The 16,308-nt window shown below is 40.4% G+C and overlaps 1 protein-coding gene across 2 annotated transcripts in view; it reads right to left on the minus strand.

The window, feature by feature from the left end:
• Positions 1-621: 621 nt before the first annotated feature.
• LOC121269068 (echinoderm microtubule-associated protein-like 6) overlaps positions 622-16,308 on the minus strand; it is a 738,052-nt gene continuing 722,365 nt past the window's right edge. For both annotated transcript variants that reach the window (XM_041173516.1, XM_041173508.1), the window contains 3 exons: positions 4,943-5,096; positions 3,713-3,813; positions 622-646 (listed from right to left, as the gene is read on the minus strand). In XM_041173516.1, the coding sequence (XP_041029450.1) occupies positions 622-646; positions 3,713-3,813; positions 4,943-5,096 (280 nt within the window). The remainder of the gene's footprint in view (positions 647-3,712; positions 3,814-4,942; positions 5,097-16,308) is intronic.

A 16,308-nucleotide genomic window follows, 5' to 3' on the forward strand; every position in this document is an offset into this window, starting at 1 on the left:
ATCAGCACTGCTTATTCTATGAAACAGATTGAGCGTGTTGCACCTTCAAGAATTGTGTAAACCTTTAAAAGCCTCTGTACTAACAAAAATATTCAGAATAGTCTATTCTGAATAAAAATGTACATGTAAACTTGAACTAAATTCTGCAACATTCTCTTGTTGCAGAATGATATTGCATTATGCTGGCAATAACTCTTGTTTCAAAATCACTCTGTGATAATCGCCTCCAGAATGCACTAGTGCTTTTGGTTCACAGGACATGCATTTGTTGCAATATGTAAACACCTGCCAAGGAGGTAATTTCAAAAGCTACTTATCCAAATGACATTTTTGGCTCTAGTTAACCTTTTATTCTTTAAAATAACTATTGCATTAGATTTTGTCCTAATGCAGCCTGTATTTTGTCCTCATTTTCAGCATCCTCAGGAACATTCACATCATGAGCTTCACAATCACAACATATGTATTGTGGACACTTGATATCCTACACAAACACGCACAATTCTTTTTAATATATGCACCTTTAAGCAGTTTTGCTTTGTAGCAGCCAAGTTGTTATTGAGGCATTTAAGATTTCATTTTTTAAATGAGAAGCTCATTGGAGAACGTTTATTTCTTCTTTCAAAGACATCGCCAAACAAATATACTGGAAACAAACAAGAATGCATACATTAATGTATTCATTTTCCTAGAGTTTATGTTAAAAATTCCCAGCTGTTAAACTTAACTGAAATATTCAGCAAAAATGTATTAGATTTCTTTGTCACTAAAGTACTGAAAATATTTTAAAAGCTACAGCGTACAACAGCTTTTCCTATTAAATATTACCTTCAAAACGAATTCTTGGGAAGTAGAATTAAATTTGAGAACTGCAGAAAATGTATTAATTTGGATGTTTTTATCAAAAAACTACATTTAATGGCACAGTAATATGAAATATTAAAACTGTTTCCTTCAAGTCACACACAGTATTTTTTCTATATTATCAACTTAGCATATGAAAGGGCAGATTTTTACCATACCTACACTTCAGAATTCCCTTGTTCAAAAAAATAAACCAGCGCATCATAGATCGAATGGTAAAGATCATTAAGTATTGTATTCATTCATATGTGGTCTGCCCAAAGCTAAGTTTTCGGTTCATTATCTGCTGATACTTCATCCTTTCAATGATAGTTTACTATTGCCCTCCACTCTCAGGCCCCTCTCAGACCCCAGCTGGAACGTGAATCCAACCCGCACTATTGGTGTTATTTTGAACCATATGCTAGTAAACTGAGATAACCGCTCCTAAAGTATTGTATACTCAAGTTAAAATTACTATTATCCACATTTGGAATTATCATCAAAATGAAAGATGTAATACAGTCCAGAGCTTGGATTTATGGAGAATCACAATCATAAATAACAGGAGGGCAAATAATTCTGGTTCAACAATGCAGTATTTTAACGATCTTTGCTGTTTAATTAATGATACACTGATTTATTTGCAAGAACAAAGAATTCTGTATGGGCCAGGTTTTCATTACACTTGCCCTTGCCCATAAAATTTCTGTGGTCTTTTACACTGGAAGTTCTTGTCAGTCAGTTATCTAAAAGCACAGTTACTTTCTTCTTAACCAATCAGATTGAAGAATTGCTATTGTGCAGAGCAGTGTCTTAACCAGGAAGTGCCAGAACATTGAATTCAATGCCAAATGAGGGACAGAAAGTAAAATAGAGAGATAAAAGGGACAGAAACAAAAAACTTAGTTACCTATTTTTAAAAATCTCCAGCATTAATTAATTCTGAAGGAATGCGGCTCCAAACTTGTAAAAGTTCATTTTCAACAGCCAGAGAGATTATTTGGCAATAATTCAGACTTATCATGATAGAGCATATACAATGGAATGGACCAAATCCTATTTTTTTTCTGGTGAGTTTAGTATGTAAAGGTAAGTGCAGGAACTTCAATGTTTTGAGTAATGATTCCAACATATGGATACTGTTATTGTGTAGCTTTTGGAGGAGCAGAACATCTCAGACATCAACATCATGGTTGCTGCATTTAACTAAGCACACCGTTTTGGAAAAGAACTGGTAGCATATTTAGTCTGCCTCCAGTTAGTTATCATCCAGTTGAATGGGGATGAGTTATCTTTGCCTGAACACTTATTCTGGTGCTGAGTCAAAGCTCCGTATCATCTGGGGCCTTCACAGTGGAAGAAAATATTGTTTCTCTTTACAGAATTTTTTCACTATGTCATTGTAATTTATGATGTGAAAAAACAATTTCCCCCTTTAAAGATATCTTTCAGTGTAGGTTTGTTGAAATCTATTCTAAGTACATTTTCATTAAAAGTAAAATATTTTAGCTGTAATATGAACAGAATACACAGTACAGAGGGTGGGGCACTTAATTTATTTCACTGTAAAGATCTTCATGACCTAACTGACTTCACCACTCTTGAGTTATGAGTTCCTTCCTCACTTGTGGAATATGCTGGCGTGGGTCTCCAAATATAGTCATCTATTTAACTGTCTTTAAATTATTTTAAATTTTTTTTGGTGTTAGTAAAGTAGCCTCAGAAAGATATTCATGACTTTTGCTTCTCTGATATAAAAATAAGGTTTTATACAACAAACTGGCAGTTTCCACTACCATACATCATAGCCTACTTACACGCTGTAAATTTCTATTTGGTGCATCATCTCTGCACCAACTGCCATCAAGCCTAATCCTACTTTCCAGCTCTTAGTCCATATGTATACCTAAGTACTTTTTAAATGTCATGAAGGTTTCTGCATCTATCACCCTTCGAGGCAGTGAGTTCCAGATACCCACTACCCTCTGGGTGAAATAATTTCCCCTCTAAACCTCCTACCTCAAATCTAAGCTCCATAGTTATGGACCCATCAACCAAGTGGAAAAAGAGCTTCCATCCTATCTTGACCCCTCAGAAATGTAAACTCTTCAACTAGGTCTCCCTTCGTATCCTTTATTCCAAAGAAAACAACCCTAGCCTATTAATATTTCCTCATAGCTAAAATTCTCTAGGCCAGGTAACATCCTTATACATCTCCTCTATTTCTCTCCAGTGCAAATGTTTCCTATAGTGCAGTGACCAGAACTGCACATAGTAGTCCAGTTGTGGCTTGACTGGTGTTTTATACAGTTCCCGCAAAATCTCCCAGGTCTTATATTCTGTACTAATGAAGGCAAATATCCAGTCTGCCTTCTTTCTCACCTTCTCCACCTGTCCAGCCACCTTGAGGGATCTATGGATATGCACTCTTGTTACTCTACACTTCATAATATCCAACCATTTATCTAGTACTTCTCACTATTCAACCGGTGATTGTGAATCAGGTGGGTTTTTACAACAATCTTGTAGTTTCATGATCACCATTATTATTAGCTATTGTTTATTTAATTAATTGAATTTAAATTCCCCAGCTTCCCTGATGGCATTTGAACTCATGTTTTCAGATTTTTACTCTGAGACTCTGGATTATTAATCTTGGAACGTTATGCTACCATGTTCCTGTGTGAACAGGCTGCCTCAGACAGCTACCAAAACAATACTATCATCTTAAAACAATACTATCATCTTAAACATCACTTCAGTTTTTCTGAATAATTAGAAATTGGCACTGGGATTTATGGAAAAAATGTTATAAAACCATTGGCACCCCATTGAGTATAATGAAAGATCGACAGAAGCATCTTACCTGCAGTCATCACCACCAGCGCTGATAACATACTTGTCATCATGGGAAAAGCGTACATTGGTCACATGAGCAGAGTGACCAAAATAACGCTTGTGTTTTGCCTAATGAAAAACAAATGAAATAAAAAATGTAAGATTACTAGTTAATAGTTCACAACTACAGCATTTAAAACATAACTTTTCAATAAAATCAAATTCTTTGGGCCCTGCTCTGCCATCAGAACAGTGGGGTAGGATTTCCAGCTGCCAGTCTGGTCATGGTCAGTTTCATTCGTAGGCAATTATAGCCTTGGTAGCATTAATGGAGTGTCAGAGAAGGAAGGGGGCCAGAAATTTCTTGGCAGCACCTTACAACATGGGGCCAACTATTCTGGCTGAAAGTGGCTACAGACCAAAAACATTTTTAAGAATTCAAAGTTGCCGCTTCCCTAATGGAAAATGTTTTTTCTGCAATGGAATCAGAGCTTGTCAAATTTGTGGCAGATTGTGATCTCAAATGTCCCTTGCATAAACTTGGTTCATATTAATTTGAGGTTAGAAGATTGATGAGGGGCGATTTGATCATAATCATAAATAAAGTAATACAAGGATTTGATAGGGTAGATTTGGGGGATATAGAAGTTCTTATGGAGCTGATCGTGACCATTTCAGAGTGAAATCCCTACACTTTTTCACATAAAGGGCAGTGGAAAATTGGAATTTTCTCTCCCAAAACGTTAGATTTTGGGTCAATTGAAATTTTTAAGGTTGAGATCCATAGATTTCTATCAAGGAATATGTAGCTAAAGGAGGTAAATAAAGTTGAAATGCAGATCAGGCATGATTTAATTGAATGACGGAACAGGTTTGAGGAGCTGAATGGTTACTCCTGTTCCTATCTTCTAATGCTTCCATGTTCCATCACTTTCAATTACTTCCACATGGAGGGGGCAGGCACAAGAAACATATCCCCAGTTATGATGGATTTTGGCAACATAGAGAAAAGGCATTGCACAAACTGAGTCTTCATCTCAAATCCTGCCCCAGCCAAATTGGTTACACTGCTCCTGCCATCCCATCCAAGGTCCAGGAGTTTCAGGCAGTAAACATTTTCTAGGATCTTTTGTGACTACGGTAGTGCCATAATCAAGTATCTGGTTAAATATGAAATTTACATCAAAATTAAAGAAAAAGATTTGTATAAATAACTTATGACTGATCTTTTTAACTTAAGTATTAAAATTTCACTTACATATTTTTCAGTGCAAGGAAAATCAAAAAGCTTCACCAAACCAAAGTCATCCCCAGTCACTAAGTTTAATCCAGCATGAGATACACAAGCACAGTTGACATCTGCTTTATCAGCATTTCGTGGCCAAATTCCAAGGACTTCATCTCCCAAAATGCTAATCAAAGAGAGTAAAAATGCATCATAAAAATGTTGTTAATTTTAAAATTTCTACAAAAAGAGTTTGCATTATTTCATTAATATCAATACTTGCTTTTCAATTCACACAGTGGGCTGGATTTTCCTCCATTATATCTGTCCCTCTCCTTAGGTTGCTCTCTCCTCATTTTAAAATCCCATGATTCTTAAGAATCTTTCTAAACTTAAAATAGGTTGTGAGGGGTCTACTTTCCTCTTTCTTTGTGTCCTGCTGCAATATCACCCATACCTCCCTCTCATGCAGTGGTGGACACTTTCTCTGTTGTGAGGATCCTGCTGAGAGCCCATCATTGATAGATTATGACCTTCGACCCATGAAAATGGGTAAGTCACAGTGTAGTTAGTCTAGTTGAGGAAAGTCATGTCCTTCCTCTGACTTGAAAAGGAAATTATAGGCCAATGTGTAACTAAGACACATACCACTAAAAAAAGACCACCTTCTTAATGCTATTATTACTTTAGCGATATTTCTTTAGTTAAATGTTTCGCAATTTTGCATTTAAATCTCCACTGCTGCAGGGTTTAGTTATCTCAGTTGGAATAAACCATGCTACTGATGTAGTGGATGAAAATTCATTCAGCATTAGCAGTATTCTGTTTGGTACTGAAAAATCATGTCAGAAGGCGTTCATGTCTGTGATGGAAATATTTCAGTGATTCACATTTGGCCTTTAACTGGCTGAGTGATAGAATTATGTAGCTACTCTTCAAACAATTAGAAGTCCAATTTTTGAACGTTTGTCCCATGTCCTCCAAGTTGGATAATGGGAGCAAATAAATAGTGTTTTGACATTCTTTTTAAGAAAGTGATATTAGACAAAGTAAAATGCATTTTAAAAAATAAAACTAAAAAGCAAAGAATAGGGAAAGCAGAAACCAGAGGCAGAATTTTGCCCTTGGCATGCGGGCTCAGCGGGGGCGGTCATGAAGCCAATCCCCACCTGCAATCAGGCCCGGAAGGCAATTTCACGCTAGCGGATGTGGAAAATTGCCCGGGTATGCCCTGTGCACAAAAAGCAGGACAAATCCAACCCAGCCAGTTACCACCCCATCAGTCTACTCTCCATCATCAGTAAATTAATGCAAGGAGTCATCAACAGTGCTATCAAGCGGCACTTGCTTAACAATTACCTGTTCACTGATGCCCAGTTTGGTTTCTGCAAGGGCCACTCAGCTCCTGACCTCATTACAGCCCTGGTTCACACATGGACAAAAGAGCTGAACTCCCGAGGTGAGGTGAGAGTGACTGGCCTTGACATCAAGGTCGCATTTGACAGAGTGTGGCATCAAGGAGCATTAGCAAAACAAGTCAATGGGAATCAGGGGGAAAACTCTCCACTGGTTGGAGTCATACAAAGGAAGGTGGTTGTGGTTGTTGGAGGTCAGTTATCTCAGTTCCAGGATATCACCGCAGGAGTTCCTAAGGATGTAGTGTCCTCAGCCCAACCATCTTCAGCTGCTTCAATCAATGACCTTCCTTCCATCATAAGGTTAGCAGTAGGGATGTTCGCTTATGAATGCACGGTTCAGCACCATTCACGACTCCTCAATTACTGAAGCAGTCCATGTCCAAATGCAGCAAGACCTGGACAATATCCAGGCTTGAGCTGACAAGTGGCAAGTAACATTCACACTACACAAGTGTAATGACCATCTCCAACAAGAGAAAATCCAACCATAGCCCCTTGATGTTCAATGGCATTACCATCACTGAATCCCCCATTATCAATATCCTGGGGGTTACCAATGACCAGAAACTGAACTGGACTAGCCATATAAATACAAGAGCAGGTCAGGGGCTAGGAATCATGTGACAAGTAACCCACCTCCTGACTCCCCAAAGCCTGTCTACCATCTACAAGGCACAAGTCAGGAGTGTGATGGAATACTAACCACTTGCCTGGATGAGTGCAGCACCCACAACACTCAAGAAGCTTGACACCATCCAGGACAAAGCAGCCCGCTTGATTGGCACCACATCCACAAACATTCACGCCCTCCACCACCCTCGCACAGTAGCAGCAGTGTGTACCATCTACAATATGCATTGCAGGAATTCACCAAGACTTCTTCGACAGCATCTTCCAAACCCAAAACTACTACCATCTAGAAGGACAAGGGCAGCAGATAGATGGGAACACTGCCACCTAGAAGTTCCCTTCCAAGTCCCTCACCATCCTGATTTGGAAATATATCATGATCCTTCACTGTCGCTGGGTCAAAATCCTGGAACTCCCTTCCTAGCAGCACTGTGGGTGTACCTACACCACATGGACTGCAGTAGTTCAAGAAGGCAGCTCACAACCACCTTCTCAAGGGAAATTAAGGATGGGCAATAAATGCTGGCTCTGCCAGCGAAGCGCAGATCCCATGAATGAATAAAAAAAAATTGTCAGCAAACGTGCTGCTGACTCCAGCGCACACCTGCCAAATGAAATATTGCGCAAGTACAAGATGACATTGGGACACTCGCCTGACATCATTGCGCATCATTTTACACACAAATATTTGCCCCAGGAAATTATAGAAATAAAGGCTGATAAATTACTAGCAAATTAACGATGAGTTTAATACGCCACTGTTAGTCATGTGCAAAAAATGCAGTGATTTGTGGTGAGGATGTGAATTGCCACAAATTACTGGGCAACTTTGACAGCGTTGACACTTCCTGGACAGTTTTGACAGCGTTGACACTTCCTGGATGCTTTGACACTTCCTGGACAGTTTTGACTGCTTTGAAACTTCTTGGACAGCTTTGACACCTCCTGGACAGCTTTGACAATTCCTTGACAGCTTGACAGTTACTTAACAGATGGACAGTTCCGACGCGTTTTTGTGTAAAAATTGCATAATCATGTTTAATTCTAACAATCGTAAAGGATGTCTCACCTCTCCCAAAGGTGTTCCGGGACTACCAAGTTCAGACCTCCTCTTACCTGGTCTGCTCTGCATACTCCAGGATTCACGCAGCCAGGGTTCAAAAATCAGTAGTCAGTGGAGGCAGTTGGTGATTTAAATGGGCAGCTGCCTCTGCGACTGGTGCATACATGAACCCCAGCCCGACTCCAGTCCAACTCCCAAGAAGATGGAAAATGCTGGGTTCGGCCATTTCTGGGATTTTAGCCATGACAGAGAGCCTCACTGTTGTGCTGCAAATCTGGGCCTTAGAGTTTCAAGATATTGCTGTATTTAAACTGTTAGAACAAATTAAACTTGCCGAGGAAAGTTAGGTTAGTATTTAACCACGGAAGGGCCCTTTCAGTGAAGAAAGTTATATTCCCTTAATGTCGTTCAACCTCTATCCTTAAATCTTACTAGTTAAGGAGATAAACCATTGGTTCTGCCATTCACTACAGTCACAGATACTCTATTGTCCTTACTGTTTCTTCATCAGTTCACGCTTTCAGTAACTTGAAGTACAAAAATGTTTCAAGCTAAAGGCTGAGGAAAAAATTCTAACAAATGGAACACATCACAAGATGCCCCACGTTAGCAAAATCTAGGTCAAAGTGTTTAAATTCTTTTAATTAACTTAAGATATTAGTGATTACTTTTTAAATAGCAGGTTAATACAGCAGTATAAAATTATTTCTGAAAAATCAGTAGCTGTTTTTTATGTAATATTAGATTTTATTTGTGTCACAGGTTGTGAATTCAAAACTTGTTCTACATAAAATGAAAGTGACAAATACTGGGAATCTTGAATGAAAGCAGAAAAAGCTGTGAATATCAAGCAAGTCAGTCACCATTGTCAATGGTTTTGAAGACACAATGCATGAGAATCATTATGACCAGGCCAGAGAAACACTTCTCTTGACTGACAAAATCAAGGAAGGGGGAGAACAGATGAAAAGGTCATATATTAACTACTGAGACAGTAAACCGTTTTGTCATCTGTACATGCAGCTAAAATGTTGATTGTTACAAATTAATATTCTGTAAGGTACCGGAGCATTAGTCACTTCCATAAGTGGCCAGAACATCTTACATTTTGGGACATGCCCGTACTGCCAAATTTCCAACTATACGATAGCGTAACCTAGGGGTGAAAAACGAACTTCATAATATATACTTGGCTTTATTGGTCTTTTGCACAGGCGTTCCCTTAATTTAATTTAAGACAGACTGAAAAACTTATAAGAGGCCAGTTACATGTTATTAAGCTGTTTTATTTCACAGCAAGTGAATATATGTAGAAAAAGTTTATGATCAAAATCAATTCAATCAGTAGAACTTGCCTTCTTGTGAAATGAACATATCACACTTCCCCAATTCAGTAGGTTCTCCTACTTGACTTAAAGAAACTAGTCAGAACTTTCAAGTTCAATGAGGATGTAAACCAGCAATAGAGGATTATTTGTCCATTACATACTTTGGTTTTCTTTCCATTGGTAACTGATTCACGACTACCTATTTATGCAGTCGCCAAGGTTGAAAGTTTCACCCTGAATAACATCCTGCATTCTTTTTCTGTGTTTATTCAAGTTTGCCCTGCCAGTTTTCTGCTTTAAAATCTGACTGACTTCAAAGTCTTTGCTGAACCTGATCTTGCCTGTGTATCTGCCTTTCTATCTCCCTCTGGTCACAGCCAGAAAGGAACGGAGGATGCAAAATATTATGATCCCAGCTGAGGGTTATCCCCAGACAAGCCTGATCCCAGAGTGGAACTCAGTTTGATAGATCCTAACTTTTATTTGTTTATTTAGAAATGTGAAGAGTAGCTACTGAACAGAGTGACCGGAGTCAGCTAATGAACTTTTAACAAAAGAATAAAACATTTATTAAACAAGAAAAGATGAACGATATTACAATACTCCTTCATCCACAACTATACATTTACAGATATATATATAGATTTGTAAGGATAACACAAGTTACAAAAGCTATCTTATACTCCAATCTCCACAGTAAGTACACAGTCCATGTAAACTAATTGGCAACCTGTGGTCAGGCACACCACACTCTGAAACCAAATGACAGATGCCACCTCAACCAGATGCTATGGATCTCTCCTCAACTCCTCCAGACACTTGTCCCACCATGAGCCAACCATGTCTCACTGAATTCTGTCTTTCACAAGAGGATTTCCAGTCTCCACTCTCCAAGGCCTTGCCTTGAAATCTTCCCCCAAAACAATGCTTTCTCTCAGACATCTTTCACAAGGTTCCACGGTTTCGAACACTCCTTCCAATGTTCCTCTTCTCTGGATCACCACATGGATTCAAGCTGTCTTCCATGCACACTCTCTCACCGACTCAGCTGTCAACAGTACACCACTGCTTCATATGCCCATAGCATAGAGTTACAGACCTTCAGCCATCTCTTTGGATCTTCTTACCTCTTGCAAGCTGTTTTCGCTTTAAATCTGCTTTCTGCAGCTTTTGTCCCTTTAAATCTGAAGCTTGGAGCCTTTCTTTCTGCCCATCACTCTTAACTTCATTAACAGGACTTTTTCCAAGTTCCTGTCCTTCCTTTGACTTGAAGGTCTGCTTGGGACTTACCCTTGTTTCTGTCTCACTCCTTTGGCCTTGGGACATTTTGGTTCTTTTGGGAAATCTGTTCTCACTCTACAGTTCCCTCTCCCAGTGTCCAGCCTTTCTGGAGTCCTGGCTTTAAACTGAACTCAAAACTGCTTTTTCTTTAGTTTTTTCTTTGTGTGTCTGTGGTAGGGACCTGCCTCTCTGGACCCCTGTTGCTAGGCAACAGTTCAGTTTTTTCTACTCTTGTTTGTTTAACTTAGTTGCAACAGTTGTAAAAATCTCATTAGAAATGCAGGCACCTTTTTAAGTGAAACTAAAACTCAATTTGACCTTGTCTCAACACACTGATACAGAAATATAAATCAAACTTAAACATTAAAGCTAAAACTCATTCCTAACACCCACAAATATGAATATAACTTACTTAAACTGTCTCTATTTCTTCACCTAGAGCCACTTGCAGTGGCGCTATAGAGGTCACTCTGCATGTCTGTCCTGTAGCTCCAGCCACATCCTTGGAGGAACACATGGCATTTCTGGATAAGAAGGGCATATGGAGGGGTGTCCCTATTGCATCAGAAGACCTCAAATCTATGCTATCATGATGTCACACTTCCCAACCAGCTGATCTGATGCCAGGATTCCAAATTTGGTCAAAGAATGAGCAGGTAGCCCCTTTGTTGCTCACTCTGCAAACAACAGGCATGAAGCTGAAAGAAGGGCCTTGCACTACTGATAATTAAAGATACAGGCTCCTAACATGCAGGCAAGGCAATTTAATGGAATGTTTTCTATTGTAAAGTGACTGAAATACTCTGGAGTGTCCCTATAGAAGTGTTTTGGTGAGTTCTTGGATTTGCCAAAGAGTGTTCCCACATTCTCATAGCAGGGAGCAGAGGAGTAGGTGACTTATTTGCTCAAAAGACTGCAACAGGTATGGGGGCAGCAGTCCAAGTTTGTGGGGTGACAGGGAGATCAAGTAGTGGCTGCAAAGAAGGCAAGCCCTGTGCAATGCCCTTTGCCAAGGTGGGGCAGGACTCCTCCATGCTTCATGACAGTAACAAGAGGCTGTCGCCAGTCATTGCACCATGCCGCTTGGTGTGCGTGCCCATCAGTGCTTTCCTCTATGCCGCTTTTTGAGTACTCTGCAGCAATACTTTTCTGCCATCTCATCTTCTGATAAGTTGATAAACAAACCATTTATTATCCATCACCTGACTGTGGGCCACTTGTGCCCTCAACTGACCATAAGATCCCAACTCCATGCTAGCATCCAAGGTGCATGCAGTATCTGAGATGGCGGCTGCAAGTGTGATGAGGCTTCTTCATTAGTGCTGTATACTTATTTTCTTTCCTCCTCCTTGGGCTCCTTTGGCTGGGTAGGTGCCAGTTCTTTTGTGAGAAGCTCAGGAGGGGGAGACTGATTTGGGAGAGGTTATGGTGGCAGTTGCAAAGCAAGAGGTTTTTCCCAACTGCAGCAGTTTTCTCATCACACCAGATAGCAGATTGAGGATATGCTGGGAGTTGAGAAGGGGCATAAGGCAGGAACATGCCATTATCCTCAATGTTCTCAGAGACGTCAGATGTCACGAGTCCAGTTGCAGCTGGCTCCATGATGCAGACAATTGTCTCCTTTGTGGGGCTCAGGTGATGGAGGGATTTTGTCCCCATTGGCTTTGCTCCCTTTGACTGTATGCCAACTTGTTCTGCAAGAGGGAGGCTAGAATGTGGCCATGTAGCACTGTTGTTGATATGCCTGCCATAACTGAATAGCTGGAGGTATGTGGAGGCAGCGAGAGATGGTTATGAGGCTGGCAGCATTGGTAGGTGTACATGGGGGAGGTGAAGTATCCAAATATTAAGCATGAGCCAGGAAGTGCCACTGGGTGAGTGATGGGAGTGTGTGCATTCAGCAGCGTGAGACACTGGTATTGTGGCAGGTAAGAGATGTCATGTGAAGATGCACTCACTGACATTGCCTACCCTCATGAGGTCATTAAAGTTCTTGTGGCACTGTTGCTAGGTTCTCAGGACTAGACTCCAGGAGTTGACCTTTCTGGTCACCTGTTCTGCTTTGTTCTGAGGGTGGCTCTTAAAGCCTTTCTGCTGCCTGTCTCCTCTGCTAAGCGTGGGGGTCACAGGCAGCTTAAAGGTGCAGACAGAAGCACAAGAGTCACTTGAGCCAATGCTATAATCATACAGATGAGGTGGGTACACCAAAGTTGTGTGTTTCCTTGATCGGCATTGGTGGGCAGGTCAAGGATTGCGATCGTCACACCCAAAAAATGGTGCTACCTAACTTCTAGTCCAGAAACTTCTCAATGTGATAATTATGAGGTGTAAAGCAGCTGTTGAATCAGGCTAATTAATTACTTATTATTTAAAGGATGTGAGGAAATAACATCAAAGGTAGCTCATTTACATTTTAGCTACTTATTGTTTAACACCTTTTTTAATATGCCTTAAAAATTTAATATTTGAACATAACTCTTTGCCCGAATACTTTCTGTGAAAAAATGATGAACAATCTTGGAATCTGATATTGCTGTAAGCTCACATTCAAAATGTGATGACCTTTGACCTGGAAGCAGTACAGTAAGGAAAATTTGTAATTGATTTAAAATGTCTCTGGAATCTGTTAGGAAATAGAGAGAGTTTAAGTAAGTTATATTGGTATTTGTGGGTGTTAGGAATAATTTTTAGCTTTAATGTTTTAAGTTTGATTTGTATTTCTGTATTTGTGTGTTAAGAAAAGGTCAAGTTAAGTTTTAGTTTCACATTAAAAGGTACCCGCATTTCCAATGAGATTTACGACAGTTGGAGAAGCTAAGTAATCACAAGAGTAGAAAAACTAGGCTGCTGCCTTGCAACAGGGGTTCAGAAAGACAGGTCCCTTCTACAGACACAGGAAATTAGAAACAGCAGTTTGATTTGCAAGCTGTGTGAATTCAGTTGGTTTTGAAAACAACTGTCAAGCAGAAGCAGCCTGGAGGCTCAGATAGCCAGTTCCAACCTAAAGTTGGTTGAAAGTAGCTGCCAGAGAGAAACTGGAGCAAAAGGGACAAATAGCCAGTCCCAAGCTCAAGAAGAAAGTCCGCAAGAATCCAGGGGAATGGAACAGGAGAAAGTCCCAAGCAGACCTTCTAATCAAAGGAAGGACAGGAATCTGGAAAAGATCCTGTTAAGTGAAGTTAAGAGTGAGGAGCAGAGAAAGGCTCCAGGCTTCAAGCTTAAAGAGATAAAGGCTGGTGAGAAGCCAGAAGATCCAAATAGACAACTGAAGGTTTGTAACTCTTTGCTATGGGCATATGAAGCAATGGTGTACTTTTGACAGCTGAGTCAGTGGGAGAGAGTGCATGGAGGAAAGCTTGAATGCATGTGGTGACCCGGGGAGAGGAACATTGGAAGGGGAGTTCGAAACCCTGGAGGTGAACCTTTGCGTAAGGCGTCTGAGAGAAAGCGTCGATTTGGGAGAAGATTCCAAGGCAAGGTCTTGGAGAGTGGAGATCAGAAACCTTTGAGTGAAAGACAGAATTCAATGAGACTGGTTGGCTCACGGTGTAACAAGTGTCTGGGGGGAGTTGAGGAGAGATCCATAGCATCTGTCTGGGGTGGCATCTGTTTACATGGACTGTGTATTTACTGTGAACATTAGAGTATAAGATAACTTTTGTAACTTGTGTTATCCTTACAAATTTGTATATATCTGTAAAGGTATAGTTGTGGGTGAAGGAGTATTGTAATCTGGTTCATCTATTCTTGCTTAGTAAATGTTTTATGATTTTGTTAAAAGTTCATTAGCTGACTCTGGTGACTCTATTCATTGCTACTCTCCACGTATCTAAACAAACAAATAAAAGATAGGATCTATCAAGCTGGGTTCCACCCTGGGATTGGGCTTATCCAGTGGTAGCCTCAGCTGGGGATCATAATAAATCTGTAATTGTATTTAAGGATGTTTGAAAATGACTTTTAAGAGTTTGCATCAATTGTAAAGGGATCAATTGTAATTTTCTTGGATAATAAGAAACACTGGTCCATGTGACCTGACAATCCTTGACCTGGAAGCAGTAGCAACAGAAAAGAAGTTAAGACAGAAGCCGTATGGCCAGACACAAAGGAGAGCTGCAAACAGAGGAGCTAGAGGATGAAGGCGCTAATACAGATGCAAAGAGAAAGCAGACAGAGACAGAAAGAGGAACACAGAAAATTCTTGTAAGGAGAAGAAGCGAGTCAATCTCAGGAAGAGGTCAACTTTTCTGTTTGGCATAAAAGTAGACAGGAGCTCTTGAAAGTACTATGCAAGATGGCTAAAAAGATCTAAAACTTGGAAAGCTGTGTGAATAGCTCTGAGATGCTAAAAAACTGGGGGCAGGATTTCCCAGTTGGTGTGCAGGGGACGGGACCCGCACGCCGACGCGTAAAATAATGCGGGATGATGTCGGGTGGAACTCGATGTCACTCTGCTTCATTTCAATTTTCAGGTTGGCAGGACCGCAGCTGAATCAGCTGTGCGCCCGCTGACCTGTCAACGGTCAATTGAGGCCATTTAAAAAATAATTGCAGTAGTTAAAGGGCCTGACCATCTAACCTTAAGGTTGACGGGCAGGCCAGGAGCCCTGGCGAGCTTCAGAGAAAGCATGGAACTTCATCCATGGGTGGGATGAGGTTTCATGTAGGTTTAAAAAAATGTAATAGAAGTTTAACTAAAAGTGATGGACATGTCCCAACTCATGTGACAGTGTCACATGAGAGGACATGCCAGGGACATTTTATTTTTCTATTTTTAACATTTTTGAATTTGGCACTGATCTCCCTGAGGCAGCACTTAGCCTCAGGGAGATGAGTGCGCTCTTTCGTGCACATGCATGAAAGAGCACACTCTAGGCTTAGGGAATCCTCCCCCAGCCGCACAGGGAACGCATAGCGCTTCCTGGTGGACGTCATGCTGGGCGGGCCTTAATTGCCGATTGGGGGCGCCAATTGGAGGTGCGCCTGCATGCGCCTGCTCCTGAACATCCCCCCCTGACGGGGGCAAAATTCTGCCCCAGGTGTTTTCACAGAAATGGTCAAACGATGAACTGGGGTGTTATTTATTGGTCTGTTGAAAAGGAACTCTGGAAAGCTACACCATCAAGACTGTCGTGACCCGAGGAAGAAATGCTTCGTAGAAGTATGCCTTACTCATGATATTCATACCCGTGAAACTCAAAGGTGAAAGCTGTTGTTGGATAGGACTCCTGACCTACCCTGCATGAATAAAGAACAGCATATTGTGGAATTGTGTATCCATACAGTATCATATTTGTGTAGGGAATGATGCAAATGCTTGTGTTTGGATAAGACATAGCTTTGTTGTATTGACTAAAGTTGAATTTATATTTTTATTTGAAGTATCATTTGCCTGTTTGCCTGTTAATTCATTTGTGTTGATTCTGATTCGTGTTAAAGTAAAAGTTGGTAATCTCTTCGTTTGGGAGCCATTCAGTAAATTTTGTTATGTTGGTTTACACTATCCCCACAGGGATCATCACAAAAATGTTAACTAATTTCTCCAGGTAATTTAGATTCTTATATCCATAAATTCTCCTTTGATTGGAAAGGTGAGTGAAATGACTTAATTAGTAGGTCATCCGCTTATGTGAGATTTAGTGTCTTTTGTAAGATTCAAGTCAAGATGTTCAATGGCAA

Source organism: Carcharodon carcharias, chromosome 2 (genome assembly GCF_017639515.1).
Source record: "Carcharodon carcharias isolate sCarCar2 chromosome 2, sCarCar2.pri, whole genome shotgun sequence".
NCBI lineage: Eukaryota > Metazoa > Chordata > Chondrichthyes > Lamniformes > Lamnidae > Carcharodon > Carcharodon carcharias.